At 42.2% G+C, this 17,105-nt stretch overlaps 1 protein-coding gene across 4 annotated transcripts in view; it reads left to right on the top strand.

Moving 5' to 3' along the window:
* Nucleotides 1-425: 425 nt before the first annotated feature.
* Nucleotides 426-17,105, top strand: part of abcc3 (ATP-binding cassette, sub-family C (CFTR/MRP), member 3) — a 60,142-nt gene continuing 43,462 nt past the window's right edge. Inside the window, exon 1 of one of the 4 annotated variants that reach the window (XM_072667343.1) lies at nt 426-748. In XM_072667343.1, the coding sequence (XP_072523444.1) occupies nt 716-748 (33 nt within the window). In that variant the 5' untranslated portion in view covers nt 426-715. The remainder of the gene's footprint in view (nt 749-17,105) is intronic. The other 3 variants (XM_072667341.1, XM_072667339.1, XM_072667340.1) reach the window with 3 other exon arrangements.

Below are 17,105 nucleotides of genomic sequence, written 5' to 3'. Positions count from 1 at the left end.
TATAGATAGATAGATATAGATGTATATATACATGTATATAGATAGATAGACAGATAGACAGATAGATAGATAGACCCTGTGCAGCCTTTGCTTGTTTTTTTTTAATGAAAAACATAAATTGCTCTTGTGTGAAAAGGTGTGTTCTCTGTAAATAACCTATTTTCACTAAAAATAAATAAAACACTACTTTTTTTTTGTATAAGATAGCTTTCTATTACATAGAGCCATATCTATCTATCGATCGATCTATATATATATATATATATATATATATATATATATATATATATATATATATATATGTCACTAACAGCCCACAGAAGTCCGACCGTGTGTGTGCTCGTATGTAAAGGCGGGGCGAGGGGCGTGTCCCCTCTGCGTGTCATGACAACCTCCAAGTGACTTCTTCCCCCCGTCACCACAACAACAGGGGGGTAAATACTCTCCACTCGCTAAACACTGTCAGTGTGCCGGCAGGGCTACAAGTTCCCCTCATTCCTTGATGTGTGTGTGTGTCCGTATGCGTGTGTGTGCGTCTGTGCAGTGTGCCCGAGCAAAAGAGCTGAGAAGAAGGAGACACGAAGCCACATCCTTTCTCCGCGAGGAAGAAGAAGAAGGAGAAGCAGAAGAGATCCACTGAGGAGCGGCAGAAGGAGGAGGAGGAGGAGGAGGAGGTGGAGGAAGAAGAAGAGGAGAAGAAGAAACAGAAGCCCCAATGGAGCATGTATGTGGACACAAGCCGTTCTGGGTAAGTCCACCATCAGCTAGCAGTCTGTCACGAAGAGCCGAACACACACACACACACACTCTCACACACTCTTTCTCTCTCAGCGTGTGTGTGAGAGAGCTTATTGTCACTAACACGACACCGAACCGCCGTTGCTGCAGTTTATACTCATTCACCCGAGGTTTCTACCTCAGGTTTCGACCCAAACCCGTCGGTCCCGCCGGTAACGTTACTTTACTCGCCACGAAAAGCCCGCTGAAGTTAATGTGAGGAAGCTGCTGACGATGCTCTCACACAGCAGAGAAGAGCCGTGAAAAACCGTCAGACCGAGTCCATTCACGCCGTTGGCGGATCCTGAACGCCAGCATGTCGACGAACTTTGTGTTAGAGAGCGAGCCGTGGCGCCTGGAGTGAACTTGTCGTGCAGGGTCTGCCAGCCTAGCTTCATTTTCTATGGTGTTCTTTATCGCTGCCGTCGACGTGGAGAAGTTTCGGGCTGGGGGCGGAAAATGGGTTCAAAAATGTGTTCAGGTCCAAGGATGTCTTGAGACCCCCCCACCAGCCCCCCACCAGCCCCCCACCACAGGGTCCTCTAAGGCGAGCTGAAGCGCCGCAGGAAGGTTTGTCGTTTCGAGCTTCGCCACATGGTGGCAAGTCTATCGATTAAGTTGGAGAGGTCCAACACGGTGGGCTGAGCTGAACCCAGACTCGACTGTCCCCGTCGGTTCCTGAGAGGAATTTCAGTTATTTACCAGGTTATTCAAGGTAATGCCATCCTTGGACATGGCCTACTTCTTGCAACCGACACAGCAAAGGGCTTATTATTCTCGTGGTTGCCGGAGTCCTCAAAAGGCCTTTGCAGTCATCCAGCATCACAAGTGACCAATATGCATTGACCTACTGAACAGACGAACAGACACACACACACACACACACACACACACACACACACAAAAACAAGACACACACACCCCACACATATGCTGAAGTGTTGCATGCTTGAGCTCAAGGTAGCCTACAGCTGAGTTGCTGTCAAATATTGCTTTTATGCAGAAATGTTTTTACACATTAATTAATTAATCTTTTTTATATTGTATCAAAAATGATGATTATCTATCTATCTACCTCTCTCTCTCTCTCTCTCTACATATATATATATATATATATATATATATATATATATATACATACAGATAGACAGATAGATAGATATTTACATACCTTTAGCAACAAATACACCTATACTTTGTACATATGTAACTACATATAAAACTATTTTAGATATAGATAAAATAGTTACATATGTACAAAGAATAGGTATATTTGTTGCTAAAGTTATGTAAATATCTATCTATCTATCTATCTATATCTGTATGTGTATATATATATATATATTATATATATATATATATATATATATATATATATATATATATATAGAGAGAGAGAGAGAGAGAGAGATAGATGTATAGATTTAATAAATATAAATTAAGATATTAATATATTTAAATATGACAAGTACAATTGTGGCTAGATAACTGAGTCAGAGCATCTCCGAAACAGATCTTGTATGATCATGTAGAATCATGCATATTGGGAGCGAAGGCTAGCCCATTTGATTATATACATATGTATGTGTGTATATATATATATATATATATATATATATAGTTTTAGTTTAGTAAGGACAACCTATGACAAAAACAGTCATACATTGCCTCTTTGAAGATTTTATGGAAATTGCAACAGTATTTTATTTATCTATTTACCAATTTAGTCATGTCAAGTATCAGAGATACTTTGAAGAAGTTGACATGGCACCCAGAGGCCTTCTTTGTGGCTTCTGCAATAAGCCTTTGACCACAGGAACCACTCTCGTAACTGGCATCTTTGATTTAGGTGGTGAACTGTTTGTTTACAAGGCATGGCTGCATTTCACACTGCACTACAACTTGTTTTACCAAACGTTCACAAATCTCAGGTCATTATACTTTGTGTCCGGAGTGTTTTTGCAAATCTGCTGTGTGCCAAAACAGGCAAACTTGAGCACTAAATCAACAGGCTGAAACAGGAAGGAGGTGGGTAGAAATCCCACATACACGCAGCACAGCTTCTAGCTGTCGGATGCTGAAGGAATGTCAAGGAGAACGTTGGCTAATTTTATAACAAACAGTCTGAGCCTTTTTCTTCTCTGTAGAAATGCAGAAGTATAGAAAGTCTGGGTTTAGTGGTACTGAAGAAAGGGGGGTACTGGCTCTCAGAGTTTCAGTTTATACTTGTTATTGAAGTCCACTAGTCTAGTCTGATTGGCACATGAGAGCAGGAGCCCACTTCTGAATTGATGAGGAAGTGAATGAAGCTTGTTTTTCATGCTAGGCTTACTCAAAAAGCCACACTTCCTGAACTTTGATTTAAGGCTACGGTTAGTAACGTTGTAATGTACAGTGTATTTCATATTTTGCTCAGCGGTTTGGTCTAGAGTTCCCAGCGCTGGTTTAGTAGTGCCCTACAGTACACTGCTACAGTACAGTCAGTCCAGAGTTGCTCAGTGTCGCAAAAGCCTAATAGAGCAGGCCAAGGGGATCTCACACTTGGCTGGCCACCCACCCACCTGCTTTGTTGCTGGCTGGGCTTTCTTCTCCCCTTAACCCAAATGCTGACTATCAGGCTGGCTTTGGCATCTGAGCCTGCGAGGCTAATGTAACTAACAAGTCCAAATAATAAACCAAGGAAAAGGCTGTTAAACACATAAACTGGAGAAACACATGTGCAACATCCGGGCTACAAGCTACACACTGCATTTTACTCCCATTTCTGTGTTTATTCGCCTATATTTAAGGTTTAATTCTGTAGATGGCTGTACTGTTGGGCCAGCCTGTTGGGCTGTGGACAGATATAGTTATTTTTCTAATGTTGCATGAGTATGGTATTTGAAGCCCTTGCTCCTGGCTTGGGAGTGAAAAGGCTCAGACGCTGCTGTCTGGCTGGATTCAACTCTGAGCGAGCTCATTTCAGTCTCCTCACTCCCATTCAGATTAGCTCGCACAGAGCCACGGGGCATGTAAGGTGACGGCTAGACTGTACTGATTCTTGGCAGAGGTTTCTTTCGCTCAGCTCCCACGGTCACCACGCTCCTCGCAAGCTGCTCGATGTTACTTCGAGTGCGGTGGAATACCTCCTCATTTTTTTTTTTTTTCCCCACCCCATCTCTGCCGCTCGCTCCCTCTCATTCTCACACTCTTGCTTTTTAGCTCAGCCTCTATACGGCACAGGCTGTCCGTGTCCTCAAATGTCCCTGGCTGACTGGTAATTGAACAGGCAGCCTCCAACACTCTCCAGACATGTTTTTTTTATTTTTATTTTCTTCATAATGAAAAATATGAAATAGCCAGTTGACGAATAGAATGAATTTGGATTAAAAAATACAGCAGCTGTTACGCAATGGAAACCTGCCCATGTACATCAGTGATACACTGTAGTGAAGCGGTGATGTGTACTTCCGGGGCTTGCACAGATTTTTCCACCATTAATTGTTATTTAGAAAACATTAGCAGTGCCCAGTCTAAGCTGTAAAACACAATTAAAGCCTAATCCATGTACGTGACCTAATTTCATTTTCAGACGCTGTGCACGCTAAAAGGATAACCGCACAAGTCATGTGGGCTGGTGTTTGATGTTATCTATATTCTCTGCCTCATGTTAAGGTGAACCTCCTCTTATAGAGTTCTGGACAAATAGGTCAGTCCTGGCCAAAGGCCTGCAAAGGGACAGCCATCATTCTTACACAGATCAGTAGGAATTAGTTGTAGCGATGTCATGCCCTAATTTCAAATGAGTGCAAGTGGGTTTAGCTACTTAAGCTGGAAGGGATTTTCACACAGTCCTCCATACCAAACATTACTGTAACTAGAACTAAAACAATTAGTCGCAGGCATCAAATGTCACGTAAGGTAACCAGCCAGATAGTTCTGCTAAATGAAGTCTTTTCTTATGTTGGCCCTGTTTGCCTGGTTTTGGCTCACTGGTTTCTTTGAGCTCCTATTATTTTTTTTTTGTCTTCAAGATACCATCGTCCAACAACTGCTGGGATTTTGACTGTCTCATGACCAGCAACGGCATCATTTGCTTTCTAGGCTTGTAAGGGAATGCTCTCTATTAGAGCTCTGGTCATTTCAGGTGAACAGTAAATCTGAACTGATTCCTTCACACAATCCCCTGACACTCCTCTCAGCTGCAGTAGCGAAGCTCTACGTGCCGCAGGCTCTCAGCATTATAACTCTAACACTTGCAAATGGCTTTCTTTTCAGATGTCATTTCTTCTGTCCAGTTCTTCCATTTGTTTCCTCCCTGAAGACAATTTCGAGTGTACGTACACCCAGTTACACAATACTCAACTTGATGCTGAAGAGGTCAGCTCTTCTGCTCCTGAAAATATTATTCTGCGAAAAAGTCAAAGCTCATACAGACATTCAACCCCGGTTAATGGGGCGTCTACTGTTTGCTTATAGAATCACATGTGAACCTTAGTTTCTTCGGTTTTTGCCCAAAACATCAGTGTTAGATGGGATTACTTGGCTGTAAAGAACATATCTGAGCAATGCATTACAATAACATCCCTTTTTCAATGACCATATCTGGTCAAAATAGGTTTAGAGTGTATGAGTTGGCAGCTTTTCAAGTCAGGTTTCTAAATTAGTTTAATGAAGTGGAAGTTTAGAATGAGTCAGATGAACATGGCACAGTGAGGCGATGAGGCAAGTAAAACTGGGACGCTCTGAACTGATGGTCCCATCCAGAGCGACTTACAACGTTCCTCATATTACAGAGAGTCTTGCCCAAGGACTCTTATTGGTGGAGTGCAGCATAGTCACCCAGACTGAGAACCAAACCTCAGTCTCCCACAGGGTGTGATAGCTCACTAGCAGGTATTGATGTTATCCATTGCGCCACACTAACCACCATGGGTATGTCCCACACATTACTCAAATACTTTTGAGTTAGGTGAACATTTGAAGTCACTTTACAGTTCTTGCTCGGCCCATGCAAGCATAAAAAATACACACAAAAAGAAATTGCACTGATGTTGGATTCACTCATTTCTTATCTTGATGTTTCTCAACATCCAGTAACTGAGTCAGCTTTTCTGGTTCAGTGATATATAGTGGAATCGTGTGTGCAATACAACCTCTTAGAGTAAAACTCACACTTTTCCCATTAGCTCCTGGCACCATCTGTTGCATTATAGGTGTGTCTTTCCCCTTAACTTATCAGTCAGTGTGTAGTCGTTCCCTCGGGCTACTTTCTGTTAGGTATTCAGTTGTATTCTATATGATGGTTGACTGCTTGGCCTCAGTGTTAAAGGGTGTTAGAGCAAATTACCTTCTGCTGTACTGGTGAGTGTGGTTATATGAGTATTGCTTGTGTTTCATTTCATTGTCATATACAACGTTTCAGCCAGTGGGATCTGGTGTTAGGAGGAAACACACGTCTCCTTCCTCCAGGACCACCTCTTTTCAAACTGCTGTCGAGTCCCCAGCTCCACCGCACCAGCTAACAGACACCTTGGCTGGCCAGCATTGCTTAGTGAACTTGCAGAGAGGAATCCAAAGCCAAGCTATTCACAAAGTCATGAGGTGAAGAAAACAGTAACAGTTTGATTAAATGTAAGTTTTTGGGTTAATGCTAACAGTATTTTACTGTGTACAACATAAACCAATAATTACTTCATTTTCATTCATTACTTCATTTCAATTCATTCATTTTGATCTATGCCTTACAGTGAAAGCTACCGTTCATAAGTTCTCCTTACATTCAGAACCACTGTACTTGCGTTGTGCTTGAGCTGACGGTCAAATTCGAGACCTGCATCAGCCACTTGTGCATGTAGCACAAGAAAATGAAACTACTCACAACATGACTTTACCCTTAAATCAGACTTCTCTCATGTCTAAACTTGCCCTACATCAAGCAACATGTACTCCTTCACTGAGTCACCTCAGAAACTGATCTAGACCTGAAGTACAATCATCACCTCAAACACAGACAAGATAATGCTGTCATTTTAATACAGGGCTACTCTGAGCTTTCTTTTCTTCAGACAGGCCGAGAAAATCTTCCACACTACACTCTTTGAGTTTCACTTCTTCATCGGCTCCTACTCATATGATGTTTAGCCACTGTCAGTGCTGTGGCTTAATAACTCAGAAAGGAAAGAAGGAACATAGTATACGGAAAGTAAATCTTGGCTTGAGGAAGGTTACTTCCTGTAATTCTGTATTATAAGCCTGAATAAATGTTCATTTCTTATGTACACTTTGAGGACAAAAGTATTGGGACATCAGGACTAGGGTATTAGAATTCAGCTCAGAAATATATCTGTTTATGGCTCCCATCACACTTGGGTTGTATCTGTTTTTAGATGCAGCAGGGTGGGCCTTTTCTTGTAGTTTTGGGCTAAAAAGTAGGTCACTAGTGTAATGTGTTATATCAAGTCTTAATAAGGCGTGCCAGATCTGTAATGATTACCCATTTTTTGGTCAGTGTGGCTTGAGGTCTATGAAAACAATATGCACAGTATTCTCCCGAGGTCAGACAGCAAACCCATATGAGAGAAGGCCTCTGTATCAAGAGCACATACTGTATTTATGTTTTATGTGTGTGTGTGTTTGTGTATTGTCATGGAGTGAACCCTTTCAGAGCAGTTCTTTTTTTTCCTTGCAGTTGGTGGGTAGTTCCTGGGAAATCAAGCATATGGACTGAAAAAGCAGTCTCATGATAGCCTGTGTGACTTGTGCAAGCATTAAGCATTTTACTGGTTCACACAGCATGATCAGATATGATCTCTTCCCACACAGTGGGACATACATTGATATAAAGATAGACACTGATATGACATTGCAATATGAGATGGACTTGACTTGAGCATGCTGTGGATACTGTGGCGTCATAGCACTGTGTAACTAAAGGTGGAAACAACAGCAGTCTCTTAGCTCGAATGAAAATTTGCTTGATTTTGCAAGTCATTATTCTTGCGGAACGATGTCATAGCAAATCAGTTCAGTTTAGTTCAGTTTAAATCGCTCACCGCTGCTCTTGCTTTGCATCGCACACTGTCAATTAGAGATGCGTCGGAAATATGGAAATGTGGTATGTAAAATAAAAGCATCCTACAGGATGATATTTTCTGTAGTCTGTGAGAGTTGACGCTTATGTCAAGTTACACTGCGGCATTCTACCACGTCGACCACCTCAGCCTTAGATTTGCTGCTGTCATGCCCGCCTCCGCCTGATGTTCATCTGGATTTCATTACACAGGGGCACAGCAGTGTACTTCTCTCTCTCTTTCACACACACAGACAGACACACACACATAACCTGCTGAGAGTTTGGCTAGCATGAAGGTTGCTCAGCAGGAGCAGTTTGCGATTGTCAGTGAGTATTTTTCAAACAGTGTGTTGGTGGGCAGCTCGATTTAAATGTTGGAGCTACTGAGGTTTTAGAAAGAGTCAGCTCGTGTGCGTCCCCCTCTTTAGTAAAAGTTTAGCCTGATCTGAGGGAACTTCTTTTAAGGCCTTTGTGGGTTGCATGTTCAACTCTTTAATGATGCACTCTAGACTTCTTAATTCTTGGTTTGCTAATGTGAAAGTTATGGGTTTAAAGAACAGCAAAAACATCCACTGAAAGGTTCTTTAGGGTAGCAAAGGTGGTGCTTCTATAAACTCGCTCCTTTTGTTACTCATTTTCTCCCTAATTTAGATCACCAGTTACCCAACCTGTACGTATTCTCTCCCCTATCACACGCAACACCCCCAAATCTCCAACACACGCCCCCTTCGACACGTGTGCAGCCAGCCACACCTCTTTTTCAAACTGCCGCCAATGCAACGTCAACAGGCAACCAACACGCCTGAAGAGAAGTGCTGTATACTCGGCTCTGACACTCCGGCTAGCAGACGCCAGTGATGGCCAGCGCCGCACTACAGTTATGTGGGGGAATAGCGCCATCTACCCACCCTGGAGAGAGCAAGGCCAATTGCGCTCTCTCGAGGCCCCGACTGCTGATGGCTAGCAGCGTGATCAGGATGCGAATCAGTGATGCTCTGATCACAGTGATAGTGCCCTAGTCCGCTGGACCACCAGGGGCCGAGTGCTCTCATCTCTCTTGGTCATACTTCTTTACTTTAAGTTGCACCCATTGCTGACTCGTCTAGTCCCTGTAGAGAGGTATTGCAAAAGAATAGGACCCTCTGGAGCAGATAAACACCAGCCTATGGGTACCATGCCTAATGCCAGGTGGTTCCACACAACTTTGATTGAATTATATCCACTCAGTTAACTGAATGGAGTAAAGGGACGAGTACATATTAACCTGCTGCCACCATGCCTAATGCTAGGTGTGGGCTAGAGGCATGTAAAGACCCCAGCATTGAGCTGTGAAGCAGTGGAACTGTGTCCTCTGGAATGATGGCAGTAATCCATCAATTACTTTTCAGATGAATTAGGGAGTTGGGGTGGTTATCATCCAACGTCCTGAACACACTTTTGTTGCTGAATGCAATCAAATCCTTACAGCAGTGCTCCAGAAAAAAATACAAAGCCTTCTTCCCTGGACAGTAGAGACCAGTTACTTCAACAAAAGCAGGGTAAACTCTTTTTAATGTGTTTGATTTCAGTAGAAACAATGAATGAGTTGGTGTGCCAATACTTCTGTATTTGGTTTTGGATGGGGCAAAAATGCTGAGATGAGGTTTTACATGCCTATTTACAACCCTTGTTATTTTGTCTTAGAATGAAACATTAAATTAATGTGTGATTAAAAATGATTAAGAAGAGAAAACCCGCCCAAAACAATGAGGATGTTGAGGTAAAAGTGTTAGTGCAAGTGGTTACACATAACTGTGATTGAGTCATATGTACTCAGTCCATTAAATTGAGAAGATCACACCAAAAGTGGACTGGTCATTTTTATGTTTTACATTCAGCCAATTATGTTTATGTTCAACTATATAAGTTATGGGTTTAAATGAAAGCTATGTAGTAGAAAAACACTCAGCAGCAGGACACAAGGCTTATTACACACCATGGTGTATTATTCAGTAACTACAGGGACTTCTGTACAAACCGGTGGGGCTATTCTTTGGTAATAATGCGTTCAGCCCGCTGGTGGGCCATAGGCCGTTTAAGGGTTAACTGACTATTACAGTCAACAAGGTTTAGAGGTTAATCAGGGAGAACAAGAAAGATACACAAGGGAAGGTTGTACAGGGTATATGAGAACACACACACACACACACACACACACACACACACACACACACACACACACACACAGAAAGAAAAACGAGGAAACAAACATACAAACAAACAAACAAACAAGTACACTCACTGGACTCAGTTTCACTCAGTTAGATGTAGTTGTTAAATAGCCTCAACCCAGAGAGAGCTGATTAAAACCAACAACTGTGCACTGTTTTGAGAGCTGGCTTTATCCTCATGTGATTGCCAGTGATGACCACAGTTGGCCTGTTGCCCCGCTTCACTACACTGCACTTTTACAAGTGTGTGGTTCCATAATTCTTCATGCCTACTTCCTTCAGAAGAAGGGTTGCACCCTACACTTAACCTTAATATGCTAATTAAGTTGGCATAGATGAAAATAATCTTGATTCTATGACTTGAGTTGCTTTATTGTCATTACTTATGATTCCTGGAAGGAGGCATGTTGCAGCTGTAAAGCCTGTGTTGTAGCAATTGTTTATCAATAATAAAACTATTTAAGTGCTCTGCTAATCATTTACATGGCACAGCTGTAAATGTGTGCTGCTTCCTTAATAAGACAGTTGTGGGGTATTATGCTACTGTTCTAAGGGCTAATTACAACAGTGTTACTCTATTTAGTAATACTCATTAGATTATCTGTATATAGACGAAAGATAAGAACCACCTGCCTAGTATGCTGTTAGAAGATGCTGCCAAATCAGCTAACTCTACAAGCTCCCTGAAGGCGGTATCTGTGTTTTCGGGCAGCAAGATAATACAGAAGATCCTTAGGATACTAGAAGTCCTAGAAGAGGTAGAGCTGCATCAGACTTGTTGTTCCACCACATCCCGCCGATAAACAATACTTATGTGTCTGCCTATCCACATTTTATAAAAGAGATCACCAGACAACCTTCTTTTATTGCTACATGGTTCTCTTCTGATGCTGACATGCCCATTGTAGGTGCTTTGAGTGGTGGACGGGGGTTAGCATAGGCATAGACTCTGACTGGTCTGTGGCTACACAAGCCAATATACAGCGTTCCTCCCGTAACCATAACCAAGTAAAAAACAGCCCTTCTAGTGGTTCAGCCAAAGACAGAATACCATTTCTTTTTCTTTGCTCTTGACCCCCAAGACCCTATACAAACACTATTTGTAGGTACTCACCACTGCTCACCAGGAGCAACCCACAAGCCTTTTCTGTTTTGGAGACGCTCTAACCCAACCGTCTGGCCATGACGATTTGGCCCTGACAATTTTTCTGGTCTTCCCGCCTGCACATTTCTCCCACATTCCCACATTTTTGCTTTTTATTCATTATTCTGAAAATGCATGCGGCATATACCTTGTATAGCAGAGGGAAAATTAATCATACTCAAACTCTGTGTGCACTGCAATTATGGCGATTTCTAAAGTCGTTCCTAGAAAGGCAAATACATTACACTTTCAATCCGGCCCTAAACCTCTTTCAGGTTCCTGCTTTTGACCCCCCAGTTCATTAAGCATTCCAGTCAGTATTAACCATATTAATCCACCCTTTAATTTTTTTTTTATCCCCTTATTCACTTCATATGTTCCGGATGGCTGTATTAGAAGAATTTTCAAGCTGAGTACACTAATGCCATTTTTATTCCCTTGTAAGGGCATTGTGTTTGCATGTTTTCATGTTACCAGCACACTGCGGACCATATAACTTAGGTTTTTATTGCACCCTTTATGTTCAACCCATGGAACTCCATCTAGAGTAAATATTAGCCTATTGTACACTCGCTTTGTTGCCCTTGTAGTGAGACATGCAACGCACAAAGCCCGCTGTGGCGCTTTACTGATTTGCCAAGTTTACTTTCACCAAGAAGACGGCGTTTAGATGAAATATGGCACGTAAAGGTGACGCTGACCGATAAGGCCCGTCCTTCATCCAGCCTTGAGGAGAGTTTACAGCCCAGCTGGCTGCCTGCTTAGGCCATGCTGAAAGGTGGGGCTGAGGACAGATGGGGTTTAGCACATGGAAATCGATAATCACTTTAGATAAACACCAGCTAAACCCTTTTGAGACTTTACCCCCCAGGAGTCTGCTTTCTGTCCATGGAGCGTAGTAGTAGCAGCAGTTGGCTTGGGCTTTATGTAGGCCTCTAGGTTCTTTAATGCTCTCACTGGTCGAAGTGCGGGTAGATGCTGCCTCAGCTCTTTGTCAAATATTTTGCCTTCTGGGTAAATGTTTACTGTTTCGTGTAAATTGTTGCTTCTTCTTGTGATGAAGTTCTGATGTAAACTCAACTCCCATCTTGAAAGACCCGGCTGATTTTTCCAAAGATGCAGCCAAAGTGGATGACTAGTTTGAGTCTGAGCACCTCTTACTAGCTATGTTTTTTTAGATAGAGAAGCATGCCTTGGTGGTTGAAGTGTGTGTGTTTTCTCCTCTATTACACACAGACACACATGTTCACACTCAGGGCCATGCTGACAGACTGAGAGAAAGCCAGGCAGCTGTGTTTATCTTACGTTGGGCGTTTCCTAAAGAGAGGCCATGTTTCTTTGGGCCACTTTCACCTACAGATTGCATTAACACAATTTCCATTAGTTTATCAGCAAATGTGCTTAGGTGCTAGGCAAATATCACTGCCGTGATTGCAGAAAAAGTAAGAAGGTAAGAACCAGAACCTAATAGACCCTTTATTCTGTATTTGTATTTAGTTTTCTTTCCCCATTTGAACAAGTTTTAGTATTTGTGGCCTGAGCTAAAGGCCTAGTTCTAATAGTTTAAGCTCCCCAATGGGATTCTGGTAGTATGCTATCATTAAGAAGCCATTCTATCCATTCCATACTAATCATTTGAAGCATATTTTCTAATTTTCTAAAGATTGTAAGGTTAGACTTGCTTGTTTGCTTTGGATCATTGTCTTGTGTTGCTGACCCAGTCATGCTCCGCACAGATGACCTGACCTTTTCTAGAAATTGATTCAAATCATCCAGGACGTGATAAAACCTAAAGAACTACATTCTAAATTGGAATGAGAGAAGAAGGTATATATAGGGCTGTGAGGAGGAGGAGAAGTTTGTGAGTGGTCAACCTCCCAATATTAAGTTGCACCATAACTCCACCTGAAGCTGTCATCACATAGGAACCTGGGAAAATGTCTAAGGAACTATCCAGAGTTGCCCTTTCGCATGTGTAGTCTGACAAGCAGTGATGAATTCTCTCTACAGGAAATGGTCCACATAGTTTAGGCAAGGGGCGGTGCCTGTGTAGTGCGTGCAAGAGGCACAACATGACTCACTGTGAATTCTCCAGACTATTACCTGCTCTATTCATACAACTCACTTGGATAGTACCCAGGATTTGTACTAGGGGGCTGGCAAGATAAAGTCCAAGTGATGTTCACTATGTCTGATCCAGACATTTGCGTTCACACCTACAGCTTCTTCAGGTAATGTCTGGAAATGTTCTGGGTTACTGTACATGTCCGAAAGGCGCATGAAGAACTGCAGGCCTACTTTGCCTTGGGAATATCATCAGTAAAACACAAGGCAAGAATGGGATTCATGGCTAAATAGCATGCGAGAGTTCAGGAAAACTGTGACATGGACAGATGAATCGCTGAAACACTCCTTTAAAAAAAAAAAAACTCATACTGACTCTGAAGCATGGGGTAGATAGTATGCTGGTTTAGGTATATTCTTAGGTATTCTTAGGTATATGGCTGTAATCTTCCAGATTATGTCAGGTCATCCATCTGTGAGCTAAAGCTGAAGTGCAGTTGGGTCATGCAACAAGACAGTGATCTAGCGCACAAGCAAAGCATGCCTCACAATAGTGTAAAAATAAGAAATGTAAACTTTAATTATGGCCTAGTCAGAGTCCTGATCTAAGCAGTATTGAAAAATAGTGGCAGAGCCAACGTTACAATTCAGGCCTGAACTGAAGGCTTACAAATGTCACTAAGCTGAGCCAGTTCTGTAAGAAGGAGTGGGCCAAAATGTATTATTTATTGCAGTTAAGGGTGTTGTAACCAGATATTGAAGGGAGGTGCCCTTTTTTATGCAAGAGTGTTGGGTGTTAAATATCCTTTCTTAATAAAAACATACTATGTTTAATTAAATTGTTGGGATTGTTTAGGTCATTTAGAGTTTGGAGCAAATACTTTTTCAGTGTCTTCACCAGTTTTAGAACTTTATGTGGATAAAAAGGACTGGTGGTTTGCACATTTAGCCTGAGTTGTTGTGAGTGTTGGCAAAGTTGAAACGGAGTGCGCGGCAGTCACTTTCATACCACACGGGTGTGTTCAAGTGGCGCATGAAGTGTTGAAATGCCTATTGTGCACTGCATTGTGTCCTTTTAAATTCCTGAATGATATCCAGTGAGGTAGAATGGGGGAAGGGGTGAAACGCAACACCATGAACCATTGCTTAAAAACAGGTTGACGCTGCTGTTGTTCTTAAGAACCAGAAGCAAGAATGCCAGACTCAAACCCATTGTGCTCTTGCCCTTTTCACTATATTGCTACTTGTGTTGGGTGTCGATATCATTCTGTATCACAGTATTTTCCAAACATATCACAGTATTACAAAGTCAGGTGATATTGAAGTTTGCGCTATTAATAGAGTTGATGAACCAGTCCCACGTTTGGAGCAAAGCGGCTACATACAGGAAAAGAATACCTCGCCAACTCTTAAAGGTCCAATAAGCAGTAAATGACAGCAGTCGTTTAAAATGGCTTCTGCAGTCCAATTTCAAAACCCTGGTGAGAGTTGTCTGCCCCGCCCCTCCTACACCCACACGCCCAACTCAAGCGGGTTGCCAGGTCGCGGACACTTCACTGCTCCTCTGGTGTTAGCCAGCACTAGTCTGGATCACTTTAGCTATCTGAAATAATCGTTGCCGTGATAACGCAGCTGCACTCAGACCACTGAGTATAAATGCGAGCACTCGGATATTTAAATGATTTAAAATGCTTATCCCCACTAGTGCTAGTGATAAATGATCTAGATGAGGTTAGCTAACCTTGGCTGAAGTTCAGTGTTTATCTGTTCAGGAGAAAATGAGCCACTTCGGTGTCTGTCTAGAAGTCCTTCTGGGCTCTAAGCTGCCTCCATCTATCAAATGCGTTGCCAATATTTACTCTTGTCTTACCCCGTCTCTGGTCATTGAGCCTTTTAGATGGATGTCGAGGCTTTTTAGGTTGAGTAACACCTATTGCTGTTTCTGTGGATCCAGGTCGCTTGCTTGCTTCCATGACTGCAGCACGCTGGGTTTCCCTGCTATTGTGTTCCGTACCTGGCAACCCATGAAGTGGGAATAGGACTGGTGACTGGGGCAATGGGTGGGATAGAAAGCTAGAACACAGCCAGATTTCCGCACCGTACCTGACCACTCAAAGACGAAAAAACAGGCTGAAGCACGGCTGTCAAGAAATGCTAGTGCTTAAACTTGTATGTTTCTTTAATATCTGATGACACATCCTGATCGTTTTATGAATTAGCACAGAAAATGTAATACTTAATGGACAATACTTTAAACATGGCAGTGGTTTGATCATTCTTTGGGCTTTGTGTTGCAGCCAGTGACACAGGAAATATTTTTACCGGTAGAGGGAAGAATGGACACAGTTAAAAAACAGCAAATTCTGAATGTCAGCCTTACACCATCTGTAAAAAAAAAGCAGAAGTTGAAAAGGGGATGTCATCTACAGCAGGATAATGATCCTAAACACACCTCAAAATCCATAATGGTCTTTCTGAAGAAGAACGAGCTGTTCTTCTTGTTTTGGCAGGATGCTCACAGTCCCCTAATCTATATATCATCATAAATCTGAGGATAGACCTTGCAAGGAAAACAAGAAATTGAAGATACTGAAAATACAAGTTATAAAAGTTGTAACTCCTGCTATGAAGGGCTGTTATGAAATAGCAAATACTGGGGAGGAGGAACATGTCTGAAGTCCCAATAAAATGTCCTATAAATATGGTCATATCTCATTCCTGGCTCCACTGAGTAAAGCAGAGGGACTGGCTTTCCACCACGAGCAGAAGCCACCTAAACACCAGCCTCTCCTCCCAAATCATCTATGCTAAAGCTGTGGTCCGAACTAACAATACATGCAAAGGCATTAAGCAAACAACAAAAACGTAGCCAATTCAGTTTAGGGCAGCAGCTCTATTATGTCAAGTAATTTTTTCTTTATTCTTTATGTCCTCTGGAAAATCAGATTTAGCACCTGACCAGGCGCATTCCCATCACCCCTGGTGAAGGGGACTACACAGGGAATTTGGACATAGACAGAGAGATTCCAAACCATTGAGTAAAAGCGTTCACTTCAAGGGATTTTCAAACTGTGTAGTGAGCAGTGAGTAAAGATTGTTTAACCCTTCAGTTATTGCGCATATTGGGGGGTTAAACAGTAAGCACGACACAAACCTGTTGTATATCCATTAAAATCACATTTATTCCCATATTAAATAGACTATATGATACGTGCCCGCTGTCCATCAGTCAAAGGTTGTGGTCAATGATTTGTCAATGACTTTTTGACATGCTTTACATTTATGGTGTTTAGATGACAGAAGGGGGTCAATGCAACATTAGAAGTCTTATCCATTGCACCACACTAACCACGTTGATGATTTTGCAGATAATTTACATTACAAATGAAAAGGAAGTTCCCTTCGCCAATATGATTGAACAAGATTATTGTATAGGGAATAAAAAGGCCCACTGCTTAGAGACCCCGTGGAATGAAATGCAGTCATAGAGACACTACATTTACATTTAAGGCATTTAGCAGACGCTCTTATCCAGAGCGACTTACAAAAGTGCTTTGCTATTTACCCAAGAAAAACCTCAGCTAGTTTGAATAGACTAAAAATTCAAACATATAGTTTAGAGACTACTAAACAGAAGTTAGTAAGGTGACCTCTACTATTCACCCAAGTACTCTCGGAGGAGGTGGGTCTTCAGTCTGCGTTTGAAGACAGTGAGCATTGGACTCCCAGGGGCTGTTCGGACACCCAGGGGAAGCTCGTTCCACCACTTTGGTGCAGGACAGAAAAAAGCCTGGATGCTTGTCTTCCGTGGATTTTGAGGGATGGCAGTTCGAGCCGAGCTGTACTTGAAGCTCGA

The sequence above is a fragment of the Salminus brasiliensis genome, chromosome 22 (assembly GCF_030463535.1).
Source record: "Salminus brasiliensis chromosome 22, fSalBra1.hap2, whole genome shotgun sequence".
NCBI classification, from domain to species: domain Eukaryota; kingdom Metazoa; phylum Chordata; class Actinopteri; order Characiformes; family Bryconidae; genus Salminus; species Salminus brasiliensis.
The sequence above is the reverse complement of the archived record's forward strand: the minus strand, read 5'-3'. Positions and strand labels throughout refer to the sequence as shown.